At 36.3% G+C, this 23995-nt stretch overlaps 1 protein-coding gene across 5 annotated transcripts in view; it reads left to right on the top strand.

Moving 5' to 3' along the window:
• Positions 1 to 23995, top strand: part of TRIP12 (thyroid hormone receptor interactor 12) — a 113034-nt gene that overhangs the window by 66231 nt on the left and 22808 nt on the right. For 2 of the 5 annotated variants that reach the window (XM_011951965.1, XM_011951968.1), the window contains 19 exons: positions 1191 to 1259; positions 1350 to 1515; positions 4004 to 4121; positions 4508 to 4664; positions 6522 to 6675; positions 8165 to 8393; positions 8707 to 8825; positions 9941 to 10148; positions 12741 to 12841; positions 13077 to 13251; positions 14294 to 14435; positions 15310 to 15501; positions 16775 to 16926; positions 18812 to 18984; positions 19726 to 19799; positions 19888 to 20087; positions 20710 to 20837; positions 22182 to 22333; positions 23012 to 23154. In XM_011951965.1, the coding sequence (XP_011807355.1) occupies positions 1191 to 1259; positions 1350 to 1515; positions 4004 to 4121; positions 4508 to 4664; positions 6522 to 6675; positions 8165 to 8393; positions 8707 to 8825; positions 9941 to 10148; positions 12741 to 12841; positions 13077 to 13251; positions 14294 to 14435; positions 15310 to 15501; positions 16775 to 16926; positions 18812 to 18984; positions 19726 to 19799; positions 19888 to 20087; positions 20710 to 20837; positions 22182 to 22333; positions 23012 to 23154 (2852 nt within the window). Of the gene's footprint in view, positions 1 to 1190; positions 1260 to 1349; positions 1516 to 4003; positions 4122 to 4507; positions 4668 to 6521; positions 6676 to 8164; positions 8394 to 8706; positions 8826 to 9940; positions 10149 to 12740; positions 12842 to 13076; positions 13252 to 14293; positions 14436 to 15309; positions 15502 to 16774; positions 16927 to 18811; positions 18985 to 19725; positions 19800 to 19887; positions 20088 to 20709; positions 20838 to 22181; positions 22334 to 23011; positions 23155 to 23995 lie in introns of all 5 variants that reach the window. The other 3 variants (XM_011951966.1, XM_011951963.1, XM_011951964.1) reach the window with 2 other exon arrangements.

Here is a 23995-nt window from a genome sequence, read left to right as displayed (position 1 = left end):
CACAACTTGCACCTGTAATCCCAGCATTTTGGGAGGCCGAGGTGGGTGGATCACCTGAAGGTCAGGAGTTAGAGACCAGCATGACCAACACGGTGAAACCCCATCTCTACTAAAAATAAAAGATTAGCCGGGTGTGGTGATGCATCCCAGCTACTCGGGAGGCTGAGGCAGGAGAATCGCTTGAACTTGGGAGGTGGAGGTTTGCAGTGAGCTGAGATTGTGCCATTGCACTCCAGCCTGGGTAATGAGTGAAACTCTGTCTCAAAATAATACTAATAAATAAAAACATAGTTGAGATAATCTTTTCTGTAGTCTAAAAGTGTGTGCTCTGTTATGTGATAATCAGTTCCATATGATGTTCTTTAGAAATAAGACAAAAGATTTGGAGAAGTTAAATAGTCACTATTTCTAGCACTCTTTCTAGATTTATTGTACTGTCAGTGAAGGTTTAGGCTCTAGGCCTTTATAATATCTGAATTATTCTCATTTTTGTAGAAACAAGTCTAATTTTTACATATGAAAATTCCACTTATAAGTTAGGAAAAATCAAGGTCTATCAAAACATTAGTCTAGCCAGTAAAACATTCTTTCCCTTCTTTTTATGACAATTATTTCAAATGTTTTGTCAATGATACCACCCTGTTTTTATGACAAATATGGCAATTTGTTTTTGTAGTGTAACTTTTTCATAGTGAATTACTTGTTTGTAATAGTGAATATTGCAAGTCTGTGCCCTATTTGTAACATTGTCAAGAAACAATGTCTGGTTCTCGCAACTTTCCTTTTTCTAACTTTTTAGTGTGTACCCACTTTCTACTTACATTACAAGCATTACAACATTTCTACTTGTAATGCTTTTAAAGGAAAGTAGGATATTTATATATTCATTTAGTATAAGATTTGTTTAGGTATTGAGATTGCATAAGCATAATAGTTCTTCCTTTTCTGTGTATTTGCTTTTATCTAGTAGTGGCCTTTATACAGGAGAGAGGTTGGTTTGTTTCCTCTTTGTTTTGAAATTGTGATGTTACTGACTGCCTTGCTTAGGCCCATCTGCATTTTCAAAGCCATCATTTACTAATTGAGCTTGCCTTGAAGAATCTGGGATTAGGAAGAAGATAAAATAGTGATATATGACAGTGAAAATGCTTTATGCTAATAAATTTTATTTTCCTTTATTAAAAAACTAGGATAAAAAGTCAGTAGAAAGCACTTGCCTTTGTTTTGCACGCCTAGTGGACAACTTCCAGCATGAGGAGGTAAGTGTTTAGTCTTTGGTAGTATTTTTATGAGGTTGTCGAATTGCTGAATCTTGATGTAATAATTCCTTTATTCTTGTGTTTGTGAAGAATTTACTCCAGCAGGTTGCTTCCAAAGATCTGCTTACAAATGTTCAACAGCTGTTGGTAGTGACTCCACCCATTTTAAGTTCTGGGATGTTTATAATGGTGGTTCGCATGTTTTCTCTGATGTGTTCCAACTGTCCAACTTTAGCTGTTCAACTTATGAAACAAAGTAAGTGCAATTTTACTGTTCTACTTTAAGCAGGAAAAGTTGGTTCTTCATTAATATGTAAAGTCAACATAAGCCGAGCAAGTGGAAGAGATTACTAATATCATAGGCGCTGGATAGTAAAGGAAAGTATTAATATGTAATAAATTTGTGTTGGGACGGTATGTTAATGTTTCTAACATACTCCTTTTAAAGTATAAATTAAATGTTTGCCCTTGGTGTTTCTAGGGCTAACAAAACAAAGTCATTAATTTCTATGCAATGTTTGCCATGTAACCATCCTTGATTAGGAGAATTCTGAGTTTTATGTTAACCAATAACCAGCTGTCTTCAGCTTATATAGGTTGCTTTTTCTGCCCATGTTAGATTTTCTAGCAGTTTTTCTGATTCCAGAATGCTTTTTTCCCTCAGAAAGTAGGAATGTATTTATAATGATGAATACCTCTGATGTTTGCTAATTTGTTATTTCTAAATCTTTTCAAATGTAGACCTTTCAAATTTAGAAAGGTATTTCTAAACCTTTACACAGTGTATGGGAAATAAAATTGTATTGCACTGCTCTTGTAGTTGACCATTCCTCTCTCAATCCTTAGACTTAATAAGTTGATGTCAGAGAATGGTGGGGCACCAAACAACATCTATACATTATAATTTTGTTTTTTCTTTTTAACTTTTTGTAGAAACAAAGTCTCACTGTATTGCCTAGGATGTTCTTAAAGTCCTGGGCTCAAGCCTTCCTCCCACCTTGGCCTCCCAAAGTACTAGGATTATAGGCATGAGCCATCACACCTGGATGTTACGATTGGTTCTAGTAGAATATTGATCACTTTTGTATAGAATACCTTTAATTGTGCATAATTTCGTAGCCATAATTCTAATCTCTATGGATGTTACCCTGGGAGTCAGTGATGATATTAACTGATAAAATCATCTTTGGTCTCACTCTGTCTGAGACAGTATATTTAGCAGTATAATATTTTCATTTTAGGGAAGCTCAGTTTTATATTTAGTTGCTCTTCTTGTGAATTAACACATTGGCACATAACTTTGTAGAAAAATAATGTTGTTGAGGTGGCTAGTTGGAAAGATTCTCCATAAAGCATAGAGTCTTTTCCAAACTTGGTATTCCAGACAACCCTATTTTGAGTGGTCTTGAAGAAAGTGTTCTTTTCCTAAATACGAGTGGGAAGGGTTCAACTCCTTCTTGAGTATCCACAATTCATTTTACTTACTAAAGTCCCTAGGAGTTCTTTGAACCTTGTTTATCCCAACATTTCCTGAATCAGTGAGAGAGATTATTTCTTGTTAATGTATATTTTGTTATAGCACATCCCTAAATACTAATTTGGAAAATTGCTGCCTGCCTTTTGTTTAACTTTTTTTTTTCTTTTAGTATATTTTCACCTCTTTTGCATGCTCCAGGCAGTTTACCACATGTTTGTCATACGGAGGTCACCATAGTTGCTTACTGTAATAACCCTGTAAAAGGAAATGTGGACCTCTTCTATTTGTCTCTATTTTGTTGTCATCCCTTGACTTCTAAAAAAATAAAATCCTTATAATGCAGCATACCATGTATTCAAACTTCTCTATAAAGTTGCAAAACCGCAATTTAAAAAAAATCTTAACCACTAATTGTGAAATTCTGTGTGGCAGGCAGTTCACTATCTACATCTCTCTGTCCAAATCATTAATGAATATTTTTCTTGATTATCGAACTTACAGATTATTGGCAAAACATTCTAATAAAATGTCTATGTATATTTTGCATATGTATAATATTTACAGGAACACACACACAATCAGCAAAGACCCCGCTGTGTCTTTAGGTTTCAGCTTTCCTTAGGTTTAGACTGACTAAACTGTAGAGAGTGAGAGTTCCTTCCACTCATGGTGTCAGCACATCTGAGTGGTTATCATTGCAGAGTCCTCCAGAAATTGATGTCTTCTGGCAATGGAAACTTAAAGTAGAGAATGCCTGCCTGATCCTTGATAGTATCAAGTTTGCATGTAATCAGTGTCACTTAGGTGGCGGTTTTCCTGATCACAATACAATAAGATTCAGATACTTTTAATTGTTACATTTTATACTATAGGCCACACGTTTTCATTGTATTTGAATTGAAGACAAATACATGAATATATTTGATCTGTGGTATGTTGAATGCATTTTTGTGCAAAATACTGTGCTTCTCAAGGAAAGAAATAAAGGGTTCCTAAAGTCTTAGGGTTAAGAAGGAATTGTGATGAGGCACCCAGCTAGGTTTGGTCTAAAGAATGAAGTCTCCAGAAAGAGATTGTTAAAATCTACACGAATTTCTTTTTAGGTCTTTATTACAGCACTTTTGCATTTTTTACATTAATTTCTGCATTATGTTGCTTTATAAGAAAATAATTCTGATTATTTTCCCCCCTTGGGTAATATTTGCCCTTGCATGAGGTACTATAACTAGTTTAATAGGCTTTTGTTTTTTGTTGTTGGTTTTTACAGACATTGCAGAAACGCTTCACTTTCTCCTGTGTGGTGCCTCCAATGGAAGTTGTCAGGAGCAGATTGATCTTGTTCCACGAAGTCCTCAAGAACTGTATGAACTGACATCTCTGATTTGGTAAAGATTGGGCTAAATATCACTTTGGGAGGCCGAGGTGGGTGAATCACAAGGTCAGGAGTTCGAGATCAGCCTGGCCAATATGATGAAAACCCGTCTCTAATAAAAATACAGAAAATTAGCTGGGCGTAGTGGTGAGCACCTGTAATTCCAGCTGCTTGGGAGGCCAAGGCAGGAGAATGACTTGAACATGGGAGGCGGCGGTTGCAGTGAACCGAGTTGTGCTACCGCCCTCCAGCCTGGGCGACAGAGTGAGACTTTGTCTCCAAAAAAAAAGATGGGGCTAACTATAACTTGTAGTTTGTGTGAGATTATTTTTCTTTATAAACCTAACGTTTACTAATATTTCATAAAGTTACTAAAATTACTGTACTTTTTGTTTTCAGTGAACTTATGCCATGTTTACCAAAAGAAGGCATTTTTGCAGTTGATACCATGTTGAAGAAGGGAAATGCACAGAACACAGATGGTGCGATATGGCAGTGGCGTGACGATCGGGGCCTCTGGCATCCATATAACAGGATTGACAGCCGGATCATTGAGGTAGTAGTTTCATCGTACCGTTTAAATATGTCTATTTTGTTGGAGAGTGGGTGTAGGGATGGAATGGGGAGGTGGATATGTGTACTTGAATGTGCTTGATTTTGAATTAACTCAAGATTCTCTCATTTTGTCTCCTGAGAACAAGGTCCTCATTTCTGTTCAGGTCAGAAAACATCATGTTCTAGTCCTGCTTCTGCTGCTAACTACCTGATTGACTTGGAGCAAGTAATTTAAGTTTGTTGTTCCATAGTTTCCTCATTTCTGAAAGGAAACACTGGAAGACTTAGGCTGTAGGTTCTAAAACGTATCTATCGTCTATCAGAAAGCAATGTCCCATGAGCAAAGATTTACACATACAAATAGTTCCCTCTCAATATTTTTTAAGAGCAAAAACGTGGAAACAAATGAAATAGCTAGTTCTGGGTAAATAATTAAGTAAATTGTGATACACATAGGCTTGTATGTTATCCAGATATTATTGGGACAAATTTTAATGATATAAAATCAAATATGAATGGAAAACACAATATACAATATTATGTGCATCTTTTTGGAATTCAGCAAAATAAGTGAAAATATGAATAATACAAAGGGGAGGAATATACATGTTGACAGTGATTTTGTGTGACAGTTTTATGTGGTTTTTATTTTTACTTCCTTATATATTGTTTGCACTGAAATATTTTTTAAAACTAAATTAGCATAATATTTGCTCCAGCTTAGGAGGTGTTGGTCACTGTGTTATTTGTGATGCTATGCGTAATTTACTATTTTCAATACATGAGACACCTGTAAGAATTTATGTCTTTTCTAATTTCAACCTTTGATTTTTGAATTTTTTTTTAGAACATCACACATTTTGAATAGACAGTCTTCTTTAAAGGTGCCTTCTAGTTCGTTTCTAAAAATGAATTTTGGAAAAAAGTTTAAACCAATGACTTACACCATAAAATCAAGAGTTTTAAAAATAAATCCAGTTTCAGAGCCAACTTTTATGAGAAAATTGACTTTAACTGGTGTTTTGTGCAGCATTATATATAAGCAATATATAAGCAGGCCAATCCTGCTAATAGCGGTCCTGGTCTCCAACTCTAAGTCATCTTCTTCTTAGCATTTTCCTGATCACCTTCACTATTAGCTTCCTGATCACCTTCACTATTAGCTTACTCTCTCATATGTACTGAGAATCTTGTCTTCCACTCAGCCTAGGAGTTCCATAGATTGGATTCTGTAATGAGAATATTTTGTCACTTCTGGAGTCTCTTTAAAACCAAACTTGTGCTCACTGAACTGTCTCAAAATATGTTCTGTATACCACATGCAACCTTGGCAACGAATCTGTTTCAGTTGTGTCCCTTTCAATCTTTAAGTTATCTTTGTTTCATGAGGACAATTTTATAGGATCATTTTGTTTAAGGGAGGATTTTGGTAGGTTGCTAAGAATTCATCATGTAAATAACGTTTTTAATCTAAGAATACCAAGATTTATGAATAACTGATTTTTTTTTTTTTTTTTTTATAAACAATGTCTCAAAAGCATTCTTAATACAAATGGTGTCTTCTTTGTGTCAGTGATGCTACATAGGTGGATCTTTCATCAAGATTTTACCGGCATTTTGTTTAAGGGTCCCTGATAAGGCTTGAGGCATGTAACCTGTGTCTAATTAAAAATGATTTGGTGAATGAATGAGTTTTGTCATATCTACACTATTAAATTTTCCATCTTCTGTTAACTTCACCATCTAAGGCCTGATGAAATAAATACGTAAGATAGCATATTTGGAGGGTCCCCACTGTGTCTTAAGGTAATAGATTTCTCAATGTTTATATTCAAAGTTTCTCTCTCTTTGCTCTCAGGCAGCCCATCAGGTCGGTGAGGATGAGATAAGCTTGTCCACTCTGGGACGAGTTTATACTATTGATTTTAATTCTATGCAGCAAATCAATGAGGACACGGGAACAGCACGTGCCATTCAGAGAAAACCTAACCCCTTAGCCAATAGTAACACTAGTAAGTACATTCTGAGTTAAAATAGCACTATACCATTGTGCAATATTTTGTGTTTGCATAATAAATAATAATTGGTTCATTAAGTATCTTTTTAAGCTTAAGACAATTGCATAACAATAATTTGGTTTTGGATTTCTTAAATCATGTGCAGTAATGGATGAGTGAGCCAGTATTAACTGGTATCTTTTCCACAGTTTGTCTACTTACCTGATGTCCTGAGACTCGAGTTAGAATTCGCTCATGCAGATTTTTATCTGATCCTGTTACTACTGTTATACCTTTAGGTCCATTGACTAGTTCTTTCCAACCTTGTATTTTATACCTTCCTGCCAAAATTATCTGAACTAATTAAGGACAGATAATCGTGATTAAAAAAAAAACAAAACCAGGTTTCTGACATTTATCTCTCCTCTCAGGGATTTAGTTCATTGCTTTTGCAGCTGTAGTTTAGAGAACATTGGTCCACAAATGTGTTTTTTTTTTTTTGGAAAAGGGCAAGATAGCGCTGGGCGTGGTGGCTCACGCCTGTAATCCCAGCACTTTGGGAGGCCGAGGTGGGTGGATCACGAGGTCAGGAGACTGAGACCATCCTGGCTAACACGGTGAAACCCCATCTCTACTAAAAATACAAAAAATTAGCCGAATATGGTGGCAGGTGCCTATGGTCCCAGCTACTTGGGAGGCTGAGGCAGAGGAATGGTGTGAACCCGGGAGGCGGGGCTTGCAGTGAGCCGAGATCCTGCCACTGCACTCCATCCTGGGTGACAGAGTGAGACTCCGTCTCAATGAATTAATTAAATAAGAAAAAGAAAAGGGCCAGATAGCAAATAATGTAAGTGTTGCAGGTTGTATAGTCTATACTCACCACCACTGCCATTGTAGCCTTCAATTAGCCATATACAATATGTAAACAAATATACATGGCTGCATTCTAATAAAATTATATTTACAAAAACTGGTGGTAGACTGGATTCGGCTTACAGACCGACCGTACTTTGTCAACCCCTTGTGTATAACTTACTGTTTATCAGTTATCTTTTCCTTACACTTTATGTCACTAAGCAAAGTGGCAGAATTACCTTTTTTATCCATTTTACAAAGCTTTTAGTGAAATACCGTGTATTTCTAGAACTCTTGTTTCTTACCACTGGTTTAGTTGGTTAGGACTGGATTTCCCTATTGTTTCATTGAATATATATCAGTAAAATAAAGAGGTAGAGGTACAGTGTGGTGATGAATTGTTACTTTCAGCTGGTCCAAATGGATCACTGGTTTTCTAGACAGCTGAATTTTGTCTGTCTTAATGTTGCCTTTAGCATCTTTGTAAATCCTAGTTGATCATATCAAAGAAGTTCATGTGTTTTATAATGAAAAAGTTTTCATAGCATTTCAAGAATTACATTGACTTGAGTATTTTATATTGTTTATTGTGTTTCTGAAGTCTGTCACTTCAGGATTGCATTTTTTTTTTTTTTTTTAAATATAATAGGTGGATATTCAGAGTCAAAGAAGGATGATGCTCGAGCACAGCTTATGAAAGAGGATCCAGAACTGGCTAAGTCTTTTATTAAGACATTATTTGGTGTTCTTTATGAAGTGTATAGTTCCTCAGCAGGACCTGCGGTCAGACATAAGTGCCTTAGAGCAATTCTTAGGATAATTTATTTTGCGGATGCTGAACTTCTGAAGGATGTTCTGAAAAATCATGCTGTTTCAAGGTGTGTTAATGAAAATAGTAGAAACATTTTACAAATTCAAATCTCTGCAAGTAATTTCAGAAACCTCTAAAGTAATAATAGAAAAAATATGCACAAAAGTTTGTTTGGAGTATCTTGAGCTCTTTTTTGTCTAATGTCTATTCATATTCACATACAGCTTTTATGAAATATAAAAGTTGAGCATTTAAGAAAAATATTTGTTAATAGAATGGTTTCACAATGAAAATGCTTTGCTCTCAATTTAAAGTAGTATGGCCAAAAATAATCATCAAATTCAGGCGGAGTTTTATATACAAATGCTTTCTTTTTTTAGTCACATTGCTTCCATGCTGTCAAGCCAAGACCTGAAGATAGTAGTGGGAGCACTTCAGATGGCAGAAATCTTAATGCAGAAGTTACCTGATATTTTTAGTGTTTACTTCAGAAGAGAAGGTAATGTCATACAAATTAATAGTCATTTAGTCTAGATAGTACTTCAATAGAAATAAAGTTTTAATCTGTCGAACAAGAACTGATAGCTTTTCAATTTAAAAATGACATTTTAAGCTCTGTTAGCTTACAGCTCAGAGTACATAGAATGTGTCTTTCATGCTGAGTGTGGTGGCTCACGCCTATAATCCCAGCACTTTGGGAGGCCCAGGCAGGTGGATCACTTGACGTCAGGGGTTGGATACCAGCCTGGCCAACATGGTGAAACCCCGTCTTTACTAAAAATACAAAAATTAGCCAGGTGTGGTGGTGCACACCTGGGCTGATGTCAGCTCCTTGCCTCAGGCAATCCTACTGCCTCATCATGGGATTACAGTTTGTTTTTTAATAAGAGTCTGATAGAATGATAAAACCCGTGGACTCTTCCCCAGAAAACTGTGAATGTGTGCTCATTCACTCACATTAAATTTATCCACATATTTACATATAGTTTATACTAGCTGATAATCAGACACACACATTGGTATACATTTTGATAGTTTTTAGTCACGCTCCTTCATACGTACTCTCTTATGATTCCAGGACAGATAGGAACCCCTGCCTCACAAGTTACTGTTTAGCTCTCTCTACACACCTTCAAGGATGTGATAGTTCCCACCCTTCAATAGCTGTTTTCTTTTTTTTGGTGACAGTGTTAATGTGATCTTGTCTTTTTGTAGCACTGGAAGTTAACTGATAATTCTAGGTCTTTGTCGTCCCTTCTGGCTATCACACCACAGGGTGTGCACTGTATTTCTGTAATTGATTATTGTTTTTATAATGAGTATTTTGAACTCTGAGTAGGACTTTATGACCCTATTAAGTTTTATATAATCTGGTTTTGAAGATTAGAAGACATTCAATATAAGTATTTTTCTTTAACCTTTAGTTTTTATACTTTTTTCTGATTGAAGTCAAGTTGAAAACTCTGGCTCCTAATTTCTTTTACCTATTTGCCAGTTATGTTTTAGACTTTTTGTGTATTATGTCAGTGTTGGTATTTAGGGATTTTGTAGTGGTGGGGAGAAGGTTATATTCCTGATTACAACTGACTCCCTTTCATCTCTGTTATTATAAAGGTGTAATGCATCAAGTAAAACACTTAGCAGAATCCGAGTCTTTGTTGACAAGTCCACCAAAGGCATGTACGAATGGGTCAGGATCCTTGGGATCCACAACTTCAGTCAGCAGTGGGACGGCCACAGCTGCCACTCATGCTGCAGCTGACTTGGGATCACCCAGCTTGCAGCACAGCAGAGATGATTCTTTAGATCTCAGCCCTCAAGGGTAAGTAAGAATTGTGTTGTGTTTTTTATTTCTATGCTGTTAGTGCTTTTTTTGGTACCTAAGAATCATACAGGGAGTAAAATGGTAACAAATTAGCATATATATATATATGCTATTGTATTATATGTATATATATAGCATATATATGTATATATAGAGCATATATATATATTGTATTTTTCCATCTGTGTTTTGTTAATGAGAATGGGAAGAAAAGATTTATTGGAAACCTATATTGAGCTGTGTTTAGGAACTGTAAGAGATTAGTTTCATTCCCATTGACATACAAGGAAACTAAAGTTCAGAGACATTTGTGACTTGCACAGTGTTACAACACTTATGTTACTTGTAGGATCTAATGTTGTGGGATTTGAATTCTGGTTTCTGATTTCATAATCTTGGGACTTTTTTGTGCTGCTGCATACATACGACCTTAGAGACATCCAGATATTGATACAGTTAAAAATACTGATAATTAGAAGTCTTAAAATTAAGGCCAAAAAATACTGATTTCAGGTTTATCTTTAATTGGCAACTGGGAGTAAATACTTGGCTTTTAATAAGGGAAAATGGGAGTTCTTAAATTTTCTACTCCGATTTATTTATCAGCTTTTAATCTTCGTTATACCATGCTACTAAGAATGTTTCCAAACTTTCCATTGGTTTCCGTTTTGTTGTGTTAGAAACAAACCACACTCTAAAAGTGTTTTTATTTTCTTCTATTAGAAGCTTAATATTACCAGATGAGTGGTACATGATGAACCAAAATCAGTTCTGAAATTGAGAATATATTCACTGCAGTACTCCTTTTGGCTTCTTTTAAGCTGAAAAGTAGATCATGCTAAAATATAGTAATAATAAGTGGGGTCCAAACATTTAGTCTTATAATCTGCAGGGTAGCATTGTCCTGTGCAGACAGCCAACTCAGGTAGGAGAGAGGATGAGGGGAATTGGTGCCACCTGGTGGCAGTTTTCTAGTCTAGCTTAAATATGAATGTTGGCAGTTTCAAGACTTGTGGCAGACTGAACTTCTGGCACAGTGGGTATTATTTTAGGAAACTGCTGAGTTTAACTGGTACCCATGTTATTTGACCAGTCTGAGGAGATTGGACTTGGAGAGTTCTGGGGACTCTTGTACTTCCCTGATTCTACAGGGAAGTACAAGAAGTACTACAAGCTTTTGGCTGCCATTTTCCTTTCCAGCCTTGCTCTCTCCTTTACTTCCTTCCAGCCCCATTCCTACCCACTAGCTGCTGCAGTAACGTAAGTTATTGCAGGGTTTTACTATGGTGTAGGCATGGTGCCTGAGACATCATAGATACTCAGTAAATTGCACGGGATGATACAGTTCAGACAATTGCAATATTTCTTGCCCTTTAAAAATTTTTTACTTTCTCCCTGAGACATGGCACGGGGTCTTGCTCTGTTTCTCAGGCTAACCTGGAACTCCTGGGCTCAACTGAGCCTCCCCACCTTGGCCTCTGAAGTAACTGGGACTACAGGCATGTGCTAGCATGCCCAGCTCAAATGCAGTGTTTCCCAGCCATTTTAATTTAAGGAGTTGGAATTGATTATAGAGTCTAACAGTTGATTATGCCAAAGAAAGAGAAATAACTTTTTTCTTAAAATATTTTTACACGGTTTTAAATAGTTTTAAGTGGTTCCATATTACAGCATGGTGGCAAATGAAAAATTCATATTTTTTTAAATGGAAATTAATTACATTTTTCATCCTTTGAAAGTTCATTTTTCCTGATTGTCAAGCATATTCGAGCACATTATTAAGTATATTCCATAGAAATGTCAGGTGTTGGAAATGTTCCAGTTTTTGTTTTTTTTTTTCAGATTTTTCCAGTTTTATTTGGGCCACAGACCAACTAAACCACATTTTTCAGCCTTTTCATCTTACTTAGCTTTGTTAATCTAAAAATTTATTGCTGTTACAAACTATTTCTAGTGTCGTTAGAACAGGCTACGGGTGTTTAAATGATTCTAATTCAGAATAAATTACTTGCACTACTCACTAGATTTGTATATAGGTTTTAAAAACCATACTAAAATGTTTATAAACACATTTATTTAGTATGTTATCGCCATTGTCACACTGTGAAATTACTTTCAGTAGTATATTAGAGGCAGAGGGGTATTTTGACAACATGAACACTAAGTGTCACGTATATGTTACTCGTGGCCATTTTGGTTAGGGGAAAAGGTATGGTATGCAGATTTAACATTCTTTTTCAGGTTGGTGATTACCCATTTATTTTTATTCTGCTCCTTTGTGTTGCATATTTGTTTTATGTACTTACATACTACCATTTAAAGTTGAACCTGTCGTCTTATTTGGCTTTACGTTTCATAGTTGAATATAAACAGCTAGTTATTTTCTGAATAATCATTTCCTGTGTCTGCACAGCTCTAGAACATGACTGGCACAGAATTGGCATTAAATAATCACTAAACAAGAACATACCTTGTTATGACAGTATTTTATAACTCACTGTTTCTGCCATTTTAGCTTGCTTTTTCGGTGAGTAAAGATATAAAACAGTGGTAATTACTAAATTTATCTCATATTTTCGCATGTGATAGTCGATTAAGTGATGTTCTAAAGAGAAAACGACTGCCAAAACGAGGGCCAAGAAGGCCAAAGTACTCACCTCCAAGAGATGATGACAAAGTAGACAATCAAGGTAACCCCTTTGATGAAACTATGGGGAGGTAAAGGGGAGGGTGGTAGCAGGTGCAGAAATGTTTACTTCATTAAAACTGCCAGTAGCTCTTGAAGTATGCCTAAGTTTCCCAAGGACTAAGTGTTCTTAGTTCTTTTAGTTTATTAATCTGTTAAGACTGTGAATCTTAAAAATCAGTTGTTTTTCATGACTTAAACTAAAATGACTTAACTGTAGTTCTTTTTTCTTTTCATAGCTAAAAGCCCCACCACTACTCAGTCACCTAAATCTTCTTTCTTGGCAAGCTTGAATCCAAAAACATGGGGAAGGTTAAGTGCACAGTCCAATAGCAACAACATTGAGCCAGCACGGACTGCAGGAGGTAGTGGCCTTGCCAGGGCTGCCTCAAAGGATACCATCTCCAATAATAGGTGAAGAGGAGGGGAGGGGGAGGGGGGGAATTTTATGTTGCTTCTATTCCCATATTAGAAAAACTTAACATTATTTCAGCCAGTACATTTATTGTATGGAGATGATACATAGACACAACACTTTAATTTGTTCTTAGAAGCATAGTTCAAGAATTAGGTAGGTTCTCAGTTTATGAACCCTGCATCTGGCTTTATCCTAAGTTCTAGTCATGTGCTTTGAAACTCCTTCCAGCATACCTAACTGAAAGTCTCATATGTTCAAAACCAAGTTGTGTTCCTTGGGGAACCTCTTTCTCAGTTTTGTTCCAGACAAGGAAAAGCTGACATTTTCTGTCTACACTCTTCACATCACTTATGATAAAAGTTCTCTACCCATTACAATGGAACTTAAAGATTTTAGGGGAGAGCCTTTTTTTTTTTTTTTTAAAGACCTTGGGACTTGTTTTATTTTTGGGTTCTGCATGTAGCATACCAACATGATTACTTCCCTCTGCAGGTAAATTTTAAAAGACCAAATGTCATTGAGAAAATAAACATGCTGTCTTTGGTTTTGTTGGTTGTTTATCTGAATTTCAGTGTATAAAAATAATTAAGTGAATGAATTGCTGAAGCTGTCAGCATTTGTAATTTAGGCAGCTGGGTCTTGTTTGCCATAGCTTATTACATCCTTAATAGGTGTGTGTTTCTGGTCTGTAAATCTTGACTTCAGCTCTCCAGGAAACGCAAGGATAATGCACATATGTATGTACTTTAGAAAATAAAGGGAACACTTAGGAAAGTGTTATATTGCAGGGTTCCAAAAAATTAGTACACTTTGTTTACAATTCATGTAATAACCTGCGGTGTATTTTAAGTTTTTAAACAGTTCTCCATCATAGCCCATTTTCAAAGTGAAAGTTAATTTGCTTGTGGATTCTGGATTGATTAATCTCTGAGCATAGACCAGAAAGGATTTTGAATGTAGCAGCTATTTACGTTGATCAGAAGTTATATCCTTTCTACATACACTGGGACTTTAATATCTCCTTTTTGTTTCTTGTAGAGAAAAAATTAAAGGTTGGATTAAGGAGCAGGCACATAAATTTGTCGAACGTTATTTCAGTTCTGAGAATATGGATGGAAGCAACCCTGCCTTGAATGTCCTTCAGAGACTTTGTGCTGCAACCGAACAACTCAACCTCCAGGTGCTGTGGCCAGCGCATTTTGCTGCTCTATTTCAGTCTCTTGCCAGCATCTCCTGCTACTCTTTTCCTTCATGGCTCTCTAGCTTCCTGTGGATTTAGCTATCATACATCGACTCTTACCTTATATATACCCTTGGTGCTGGCATTTCTTTTACTTATCCCTTGACTCTCAGGATTCATCAGTCTGTATTAAATGTACTAGAAACCTCATCTTTGACTTTCTTTCCTTCACATCTCATAATTCTTGACAGATGAAGAAACTTCAGAAATGTCCCCATAGGCACATCTGTTTTCTAAGTCATCCTCAACTATAGGTATAGATGATAGGCCTTCCTTAGACCCTCTCTCCACATGGGGTCTCAAGAGTGGCAGGAGAGGCCAGAGGTTTACTAATAAGTGTTTTATGCTTCATCCGGTTCTCAGTTTTGTTTTCTTTGTTGTTGTTGTTTTTGATGTTTTTGATGTACCTTGAGCAGTTTTGGTTGTATGTTTTCCAAGAAATTGTTCATTTTGCTGAGACCTTAAATGTATTAATTTAAAGCCACACCTTGTATTCTTGATTCCTCTTTTCATTCTGGTGTTATAGCCCCTTATTCTTCAGTTTTGTGTTCTCATCCTTTAGAAATACATTGGTTGAATGCGAAGATTTTCTTCTTATGTTGTTATGGATTCCTGGTTTTCCTCATGAAATATTTAGTGTGTATGTGTGTGTTTAAAATCATAATTTCCAAGGATTTACTAAGACTGTAGTACCACTCCTTTTTTTTTTTAAGGACGTTGAGAATATATTCAGTTCCTTTTGAGGATATGTGAGTTGTGTATTTTTTAAGTACTGCTTAAATCAATATAGAAATACTTTTCCTAACTCTTTCAGGTGGATGGTGGAGCTGAGTGCCTTGTAGAAATCCGTAGCATAGTCTCAGAGTCAGATGTTTCATCATTTGAAATCCAACATAGTGGATTTGTGAAGCAGCTGTTGTTTTATTTGACATCTAAAAGTGAAAAGGATGCTGTGAGCAGAGAGATCAGATTAAAGAGATTTCTTCATGTATTTTTTTCTTCTCCAGTAAGTTATCTAATAATGCCTGTATGTCTTATAAGAATCAATATTCACTAATGCATGTATTTTAATCTCAGTAATAATTTCCAGCTGGTCTGGGTGAAGACATTGAGGGAAAACTTCTAGGTTTTTACACAGCTGGAATCTTTCAACTTCTATATATCTCAAAGTAAATAGTAAAACAATGAAATGGGGACTTAACACAGCCCATGTCACTATTTCTATGGTTGAAATATCTTGAGTCTTTTTTGCTTACAAGATGAACCATTAATAGTAGTCTCTCACCTGTGAATGTATTTTACTTGCAATATTTGTTTTTAAATGTATTAAAGTTTGTATTAGTTCCTTTTAGGGAAATAGACATCTATAATAAGATAGAGGAGATATATTTTCCTGTTTTGTACATAAAATACAGTTGTAACAGTTCCCATCAAGAGTGCTTGATGACCATTTATGTCACCGTTTATAATGTGGATTACAAAGCCAAGAGCCACAGAGTGGCTCCCCTTCCTTCACTCTTAAGTGGGCCAGATCAAGAGGGTAATCCTTGGATACTGTTGACAGCATTCTCCTTGTTTTACAGTGGCTTAAGGAGAAGGCATCACTTGGGCCGTTTCCCTCTGGATTATCTCCGTAATAGCGCTTAGGATAGCTCTCCTATGTGTTAACATTGTTTCACCATGCGCTTGCTGTGTTCAGAGACATTTGAGCATTGCTTGTATTTTAACTTGTGGGTCCACCTAAAGTAGAGTTAGTATTTATTGTTGATTCGTTAGAAGCGTGACAGTATTATGTATAGTTTTACACCATACTTAAGATTATGTGCAATCTCTTATCTGAAACCCCTGGAGATGGGTGGGTTTCAAGGGTCCTACAGTGTATAGTAGATTAAAATTTCCAGCAGTTTCTGAATAGCACTCTATATCATATGCATTAAATATTTTTATAGCATAACATGAATATTCTTACTAAAATCAGATAAATAAAGACTGTAAATAGCCTTATGTCTGTTTGGATCAGATTTTGCCACCAAGTGACTTGTGCTTTCAGAGCCTTTGGATGTAGGGATTATGAATGCAGGATTGTGGAGTGTACAAAACGATTGTCTTTATTGAAATCATTGATGTGGTAAGGTCGTTCAAACCAAATCTGCAATGAAAGATAAAGATGAATAGACGAATTACTCTTTTTTATAAAGCTGCTTATTAAATCTTCTCTTTGAGGAGAGTTTTGTTTTGAAAAGGCCTTGTTTAACCTGTTTGTTTATTTATAACTTTAGCTTCCTGGAGAAGAGCCCATTGGAAGAGTGGAACCAGTGGGGAATGCACCTTTGTTGGCATTAGTTCACAAGATGAACAACTGCCTCAGCCAGATGGAACAATTTCCAGTCAAAGTACATGATTTCCCTAGTGGAAATGGGACAGGAGGCAGGTAAGGACCATTGCCTGGCTATACCCTTGCCACTGGAATTTGGTACTTAATTTCACTGAGGTAAGACGGCAAGAGGTCTGGTAAAGTCTTGATCAGCCCAGAAAACATTCAGCTGTAATGATGAAAGAAATTAAGTACTCTGAAGAATGAATCAAATGCTTTTTTGTCTTTAAAACTACACCATGTGCCTTAAACAGGATGCTTTATAAATATATAATCCAGTGATTGTATATTCATAACTTGTAATAGGCTTAGTTTTCCTTAAATGGATACACTTCAACATACAAAATTTCCTTGAGAACTTTGTGTTGAACTTCAATAGGGGTAAAACATTTTCTGTGGATGTGAATAACATTTACATTTTGAGCAGTATGATTTGTATGTAATATAAGTGGTTTAACTTTGTATTTTGATAGGTTCAAACATTTGAAGTTTTACTAGTTTAATAAATATATATATTTTTAATGCAGTTTTAAGGACTCTTGAGGTGCTACAGGAAAGAATTGTTCTATGTTGTGGAATGTTACAAGTTTCATGGAATATTTTGGCTGGAAGCCTAGAAAATAGGAAATTTGGTATTTGTTTGTTTGTTTATTTATTTATTTATTTATGACAGAGTCTTACTCTGTTGCCCAAGCCAGAGTACACTAGTGTGAACATGGCTCACTGCAGCCTTGACCTCCTGGGCTGAACAGATCTTTCTGCCTCAGCCTCCCATGTAGCTGGGGCCACAGGCGTGTGCCACCATGTTCCACTAATTTTTTTATTTTTTGTAGAAACGGGGTCTCACTTTGTTGCCCAGGCTGGTCTTGAACTCTTGGGCCCAAGTGATCCTCCTGCCTTGACCTCCCAAAGTGCTGGGATTACAGGCCTGAGCCACCACAGTCAGCCCAGTTTGGTTTTTTAAATCTACATTTTGATGTTTTAAAAACATTTTAAAAATTTTGATTGAATTAAGAACAATATGCATTGTTGAGTGATAAGGCAATCACATCACGGACTAGGGTTTCTTTTAGGCTTTGAAAGTTAATGTGGCGTGTGTTACTCAGTTTCGATCATTATGCTTTCCTGGAGGAGTTCATGAAATAAGGGGGCATTTTCACCTGTGCTTGAGAAAATCATGAAGCTTTTTATTTTTGTCCAAATTTATATAGACTATGTTTGCATATGTATATATTCATAAAATGGAATATTCTTCTCCACGTCCCTATGTGTATGCTTTATGTGCAGGAGGGTCCAATCTTTTGGCTTCCCTGGGCCATATTGGAAGATGAATTGTCTTGGGCCACATTAAATACACCAACACTAAAGTTAGTTGATGAGCTTTAAAAAACGAAAACAAAAACACTCGTGTTTAAAGAAAGTTTAGGAATTTGTTTTGGCCTGTATTGAAAGCAGTCTGGGCTGCATGCGGCCTGTGGGCCGCAGGTTGGACAAGCTTGCTTTGTGGAATCATACAGATAATCACAGTTTAAGTTTGTATCTGACTCCTGCCAGAGCTTTTCTGAAATGAGCAATTAAACATCATGACCAGGTTTCAATTGCTGTAGCTATTAAACTGCTTCATTCAAAACTGTTGTAGCAAAGTAAATTTTAAAGATTAGTTTTTAAAGTAATTTTGTAGCTGAAATCTTTGAAATAAAGTTGGGTTTTTTTTTTGCTTTTTTAAAAATGTAATAATTCAGTAGGAATGGGCAAAATATTCTTATGTAGAAAATTTTTTTCTAAATAACTTGAATTATTGGCTTTAACATTTACAGAACTGGTAAGTAAATGATTAGTACTAGCGTGTCTTAGCAGTTTGTATTAACTTGCCTTTATTTGAATTAATGTATATTAAATGTGAAAATAATAGACTAACTTTTTTTTCACAAATTATCTTGAGCTTTTCTCTCAACAGAGGATCACAGGCTTTAAAATTTTTCAACACACATCAATTAAAATGCCAGTTACAAAGACATCCAGACTGTGCAAATGTGAAGCAGTGGAAGGGTGGACCTGTCAAGATCGACCCTCTGGCTTTGGTACAAGCCATCGAGAGATACCTTGTAGTTAGAGGTACTTTCCATGTATTTGTTTTGTGTGTTACATATGCATATTTGGGAGAAATTTACATTAAGAGATATATACGTTATTTCTCTGTTGAATGTTGTTTCTGTTAAAACCTAGATGGCAGGAACTTACATTCCTGTCATTTCTTTTCTACTTAGTATATAGTCATACATTGAACTTACTAGGGGTTGACTGCTTACTTGAATGATGAGTTAATTTATCTTGGTGAAATGTAGTGGAAATGACATTTTGTGTTTGGCAATTTTCTTAGACCTTTCTGCTTCATAGATCAGAGTGTAATATATACGGGTTGAACATCCCTAACCTGAAAATCTAAAATGCAAAATGCTCCAGAATCTGAAACTTCGATTGCTGCCATGACTCCACAAGTGGAAGACTCCACACCTGACTACTTTGCTTTCTGATGGTTCAGTGTACATGCACTTTCTTTCATGCACAAAATTATTGAAAATACTCTATATAATTACCTTCACGCCATGTATATGAGATGTAAATGAATTTCATATTTAGCTTTGTATCCCGTCCCCAAGGTATCTTACGTATATGCAAATATTCCAAATCTGAAAAAATTTGAAATCTAAAACACTTCTGGGCTCAAACATTTCAGATAAGGGATACTCAACCTATGTGTGTTTTTCTGAGAAGATGTTTAACCAGTGTATACAGGATTTTTTTTTTTTCACACCTAAAATCGCTATGAGTTTAAAAGTCTATTTGGGTCTTCAGGGTATGGAAGAGTAAGAGAAGATGATGAAGACAGTGATGACGATGGATCAGATGAGGAAATAGATGAGTCTCTGGTAAGGTACTATATTTCCACCATGTCATAATGTACTATGTAAAGTTCAGGGGCTTTGGCTTAAATGACTTTTGCTTTGCTTTATTCAGGCTGCTCAATTCCTAAATTCAGGAAATGTAAGACACAGGCTGCAGTTTTATATTGGAGAACATTTGCTGCCATATAACATGACTGTGTATCAGGCAGTACGGCAGTTTAGTATACAGGCTGAAGATGAAAGAGAATCCACGGATGATGAGAGCAATCCTCTAGGCAGAGCTGGTATTTGGACAAAGACTCATACAATATGGCAAGTCTGAAAATTCTTTCTTTTGGTTTTTCATAAACTTTGAAACTGTTCTTGTGTTTTAGAATTCACATTAACTTGATGGCTGGCTTTCGTAAGGATAGGGGGCCCTAAATCACACATTTTAGTTCTTAAAGACGATTTTAAATATTTGATAAGGTACATATGCATATGTATATGTAGCCTCCTCATTCATTCTACTGGAAAACATTTATTAGACAACAATCATGGTTTACATCTACTTTTCTAGATTTATTTCAGGTCTTTAATTAAGACAAAAGTGTTGCCATAAGATGATGTTCCATTAGCTAATCTGAAGTTGGGCATCTCTGAGTCCTTAAGAGGCATTTGGATGCAGCTTCCTGCATTGTCTGTGAGTGTCTGTTACATATGCTTGAAGAGAGCCATTTTCTCAGAACCACCCTTGGAGTTTCTCAGGCAGCCCCTCCTGGGAAGGTGGTCTCTAGGTGGTCTCTTCTAAGAAGTTGTCCAGGTTCATGCTAGGGAGAGAGAGGGGAATAGATCTCAGAACGGTCTTCTGGTAACTGGTGTCTGTGGCTTAGATTTTGGCTTTGTATCAGTTTCAAAATCTACATTTGGTTTATATACTATCTTGTCATTTTAGGTATAAACCTGTGAGAGAGGATGAAGAAAGTAATAAAGATTGTGTTGGTGGTAAACGAGGAAGAGCCCAAACAGCTCCAACGAAAACTTCCCCTAGAAATGCGAAAAAGCATGATGAGTTATGGCACGGTAAGATGGTAGATAAAGGGGAAAATGGATTGCCAACTGGGCAGTCTTCCCATTTTCATGATTTTCAGAGAGTGATTTGGATTTAGTAGTAAAATCTTTGAATGTAATTGAGAAATAAATGAAATTACCAACAGTTTGATCACATTTAATCCTCAACTTTAATATCTAGAAAATGAAAAGTTAAGTACCTACAAAATTAAATTGAGAAGGAAAATTGGGAAAAAACTTATTCCCAATTCATTAACAGGTTCAGGTTTTTATGAAGGCTGAAACAAATTTCATTGGTAGAACATGTTCACTAAAGAAGAGACTGAAGGTAGTGATCACTGACCAATTGGTGCCTACTTTTTTATTGTCACCCATGACAGTAATATAATTATAGTAATCATAAAAAGTGATGCCAGGTAATGTAATGACCATCGAATATAGCCGTCACTTTGTAATAGACTTATTTTTCTCTGTAATACTTCCTTCCCGTCTATAGTTTTCCTCTCTTCCCCCACCTCTTCCCTTTAAAAACATGATACTAACGATGCCTTAGAGTTAGACAATATTATTTTTCCATGGAGGACTCTCCCACGCCCTCCCTGCCGCCATCACAGTAATTTTCTCACACTGGTTTCCCTGGTCCACAGAAATAAGGGCCCTTTAGCACTTTTTTTCACACAACTAAGTTTGTTCAATATAAAAGCCTCTTAATTTTGAGATCCTTATGTTTTTGGTGTTAAAAAATGCCATTTTCTTTTACAAAATGATGGTGGTATGATTTTTTTATTATTTTGCTTGCTATAAGTAAACGGCAACTGTTTGAGTCCCTCAGATTTATTTTTTTGGTGCCTTTACTTAATGCAGGCTAGTAACAAAGGATTTGCAGACCCTACTTGAAAACCCTCAATCTGTTCAGTCCTAAGCCTTGCATTAAATAACCAAATCTCTTTTACCAGATTTTTAATTTTGAGGTATTCGTCTCGTTACAAACTGGATATGAAATATCCGGGAAATCTCCCTAACAGTGAACTTTAAACAGTTTGTTTCTATTCCTCCAGCCATTTTACCATTTTCCGTTGTTTCTGGCATAAAGGAGAGATGTGGAAGAGCCAGCTTTCCTTCATTATAACGCTTATTTGGGTATGGGAGGGGAAAGTGGAATTTTTATAAGCCAAGGCATTTTATATGTAAGATAAAATGGGAAGACTGTCAAACTTATCAATACCCTACTAATAGGATTCCAAGCGTTGACTATAACAACTTCCGTCACTCTTTTAGCGATGATAGGACCTTGGCTGTACTGGCTTCGCCTTTCTGACTTTGATCAAAACTTAACTTTGATCTTTTGTCCTTTAGATGGAGTGTGCCCATCAGTATCAAATCCTCTAGAAGTTTACCTCATTCCCACACCACCTGAAAATATAACATTTGAAGACCCGTCATTAGATGTGATCCTTCTTTTAAGAGTTTTACATGCTATCAGTCGATACTGGTATTACTTGTATGATGTGAGTAACGTTGCCTACTTAAGAAGTTTTCATGGTCTGTGATTGATAAATTTCCTATGGCACTAGAAATGGAAATAGTGATTCAGCTAAATGCAGGGATCCTAGCCCAGTAAAGTATAATGTACTCATCAGTGGAAACTTCTCCCCCACTTTTTCTCCCGGTCTAATCTAAGACTAAAGGCTTAGATTAATTCTCTTGGCAGATTTATAAAATTTTCTCTAGCAATAAATTTATGAAATTAAGCTACAATATGAAACTTGAACATGGATTTATGATAGTTAAAATTCTTTAGGTACAAGTAACGAGAAGTTTATATATCAAGTAAAAGTTGGATAAAAGTTGCATGCTGCCGTTGATATCTATATAGCGTAGAGAAGAGTAAAGGAATTGGCCCTGCATGAAACATTAGCTGCAACATCACTGAATGATTGAGCCGGCAGCAGTGGCTGGGGGCGGTGCCCAGCAGTGGCAAGGGGTACATGTGAGGGCTTAACAGTGTATTGTGGGAATTGTTGTTTTAGGTGGGACACAGCAATGAGAGGCTGTGTGTTGTGTGTCAGCAACCAGCACTGAATTCAGGGTACTTTGCATGGATTTGGGGATAATGGAAGAGATTGTGAATATAATCCTAATGTTTTACTACATGTAGACTTTTTTTTTTTTAAAACATTTTACAGAATGCAATGTGCAAGGAAATTATTCCAACTAGTGAATTTATTAACAGTAAGTTAACAGCAAAAGCAAATAGGCAACTTCAAGATCCTTTAGTAATCATGACAGGAAACATCCCAACGTGGCTTACTGAGCTGGGAAAGACCTGGTAAGACAATCACTTCTGTGATGGTGGCCTTGGAAATGTTACTGGGTTGGTCTTGATGTATTTTGTTACAGAAACATTGTCTTTACTGGACCTAGTCAAATGTTTATTAATACCGTTGATCACAACTTGCTTAATTGTGTGGCTTTAGCATGTAAACAGACTAGGCAGGTTTGGGGGCTGGATCTTCTTGGTAGTATGTGTCTGTGTAGGAAATAGGAAAGTACACATAGCAGTTTGGCTGAAGATAGTCAAAATTATCTGTTCTCATAAAATTGGATTCCAAAGGTGTAGTTGCTTGATGCTCTGAGCCTGCTTGGGTCAGGGACGCTAGAACTGCAGTAGTAAATGTAAGCCACTGGCCATATACATTTAAATCGGCAGTCCCCAACTCTTTTTGGCACCAGGGACCAGTTTCATGGAAGACAATTTTTCCACAGACATGGACTGGGAGATAGGGCTGGTTTCAGGATGATTCAAGTGCCTCATGAAGGTGGTGGTCATATTTTAAAAATGAGCTTTCATTAGTCATGTTATACTTCCTTCAGGTAGATTAAAGATCTATCTACCTAAGTGTAGGATTTGAAAAATATCAGATTCTGCATTGAAAGGCTACTCAATGCACTATTGATCACTTAGAAATTTCATATAAGAAGTATGAAAATTCTTTAAAATTAATTGACCTGGCTGGACGCGGTGGCTCACATCTATAATCCCAGCACTTTGGGAGGCCAAGACAAGTGGATCACCTGAGGTCAGGAGTTTAAGACCAGCCTGGCTAACACGGTGAAACCCCATCTCTACTAAAAAATACAAAAAAACTAGCTGGGCAAGGTGGCGGGCG

Source organism: Colobus angolensis, unplaced genomic scaffold, assembly GCF_000951035.1.
Source record: "Colobus angolensis palliatus isolate OR3802 unplaced genomic scaffold, Cang.pa_1.0 Scaffold33, whole genome shotgun sequence".
NCBI lineage: Eukaryota > Metazoa > Chordata > Mammalia > Primates > Cercopithecidae > Colobus > Colobus angolensis.
This window is presented reverse-complemented; position numbering and strand designations above follow the sequence as displayed.